We start from the raw sequence: 2,123 nt of genomic DNA on the forward strand, positions 1-2,123 counted from the left end.
AGATAGAGAACAAAGCACTACAATGAATACATAGATTGTATTATTAAAAAATCAATAAAAATAAATCAACAAGAATAAAATTAATAAAATATGAGCTATCTAGCTCATTGAATATAAAAAAATATAAAGGCCTATGAAATGCAAAATAAAAAGACAATTTATTTTGAATTACTTGGCAATAACCATTTGGCATATCTTGTAAAATACAGCCAGATGGGAGCCTTCGACAATTTTCAATTTCACTCTCTTGTGAACCTTCTTGAATTGTGTCAACAGACACATCGACGAAAGCCCAGACACCTTCAACATGTTTCTTACAGAAGCGAAGAAATTGTACTTCGCGAACAGAAACTAGGTCAGAAATAATTTGCAATTCGGTTTTAATCTGCAAATCATTACTTTCAAGTTGTTAGTGCATGGAATGATAAAATAAATAAGATATGTAATTTTCATAAAAATAATAAGTAAATAGAAATACCAATAACAGAGAACCGCTCTTATTTCCACCTATGCCAGTGGAAATCACATCAGTAGTATATGTTTTCCCAACAATGCATGCAAACATCTCTACCCACTGCCTCTGCATATATACAATACAGTACATAACAAAAATAAAAATATAACATGTCAACACATACTTGTCTTCATCACTTGAAGTTAAATTTGATTGATTAAAATAATATGCAACACCTAATTGAAGAACCACTAAAAAAACTAATAAAAAGATATGTCAAATACAATAAAAGTAACGTACCAATGCCAAACTGGTGTCAGCCACTGTACCCGATGCCCTTGTGGCTTCCGTTGTGAAATGCTCAGGTTTCGTGCCAATTAAAAGGGTAAACAATCGAGCATATTCCTTAATATTTAACGTTTCTCCACCTCCATCCAAACTGCTTACACAAAGAGGTTTATCATTCTCATACAGCCTAAAAAGCTCATTCAAGGCATCCATAGCAAGATTCAATTAACACCATCTTATCCTGCACTACATCTTTATTAAATAAGCTTAATTTGTACGCTTGGGTGGTAAGCCTTTTAACTTCATCTTCCAATTGGTCATGCTCAATCTTTATTTGATTCTCATCAATGTTTTCTTTATAATTGTCACGAATTGAATTTACCAGGGCTTCCTTCATTACAATATTCTCTATGCGAAGCTTGTCATTTTCTTGCTTCAGAGTTTTAGTTTTGTACAATTCCAATTGCAACTGATAAAATAACACAATTCATTTTTATATTCAATTATACAAATTTCACATAAGAAAAACATAAATTAAGGGAAAGAAATATGATATGCATCACCTTCATTTGGGTTCTTTTATTCTGGAACCAATTTTGCACCTGGTTGATGTCCATGGATAATTTTGTTGCAAGTTCTAGTCTTACTTTTTTGTTAGGAAGTGAATTCTTTTTGAAAAACCTATTCCCATTGGTATAAAATAAACAATGATCAAAATATCAAAATTAACATAAGCAAATAAACAAGTACAAAATAAGTTAGAATTATACTTACGTTTCAAGCTCTTGAATCTGATCGACATTATGCCTAATGGGTTTCTTCCTCTTCGATGATGATTCACCACGTTCATCTACATATGCACCACCAGTTATCTTGTCACCGATAGAACTTCTCTGTATTTCTTCTTCTCCAGATCCTCCTATCACAACATTAATCAAACTTTCTTTTCTCTCATTCATGTCACTATGACCTTCCATCTTTTATTTCTGAACAAATTTAAGATTGTATCAGTTCAACTCAATATCATGCATATGTGATCATATAATACCAGAATTAAAAAAATATTTGATTGCAAATAATTGCAAATGAAAAGAAACAACATATCAAGATACTAGAACAAGAGAATTATTTGGTTCCAAATATATTGCACAAGGAAGTGAAAAAAATATTTTATTGAAGCAAATATATATTCAGAAAGAGTTAAACTCATGTAGTAACATAAATGGAGCGTCTAGTTATCGTGAAATGTGGTAGTAGTTAGTAATTATGAATCTATAGAATAACTCCATTTCCATTACTATATATGTTTTTACCAATGAAGACTTCAAAAATTATTTAAAAAATACAAATCAAACTCAATTCACCTATCTACATCTGTCAT

General features: G+C 30.8%; 1 protein-coding gene across 1 annotated transcript in view; it reads right to left on the reverse strand.

The window, feature by feature from the left end:
• Positions 1-1,719, reverse strand: part of LOC107058708 (homeobox-leucine zipper protein ROC4-like) — a 3,323-nt gene extending 1,604 nt beyond the window's left edge. Inside the window, exons 1-6 of the mRNA XM_015304741.1 lie at positions 1,517-1,719; positions 1,345-1,423; positions 1,021-1,211; positions 755-929; positions 479-580; positions 173-385 (exon numbers count right to left, since the gene is read on the reverse strand). Coding sequence (XP_015160227.1) covers positions 173-385; positions 479-580; positions 755-929; positions 1,021-1,211; positions 1,345-1,423; positions 1,517-1,719 — 963 coding nt within the window. The remainder of the gene's footprint in view (positions 1-172; positions 386-478; positions 581-754; positions 930-1,020; positions 1,212-1,344; positions 1,424-1,516) is intronic.
• Between the last annotated feature and the right edge of the window lie 404 nt (positions 1,720-2,123).

Source organism: Solanum tuberosum, unplaced genomic scaffold (genome assembly GCF_000226075.1).
Source record: "Solanum tuberosum cultivar DM 1-3 516 R44 unplaced genomic scaffold, SolTub_3.0 scf00563, whole genome shotgun sequence".
NCBI lineage: Eukaryota > Viridiplantae > Streptophyta > Magnoliopsida > Solanales > Solanaceae > Solanum > Solanum tuberosum.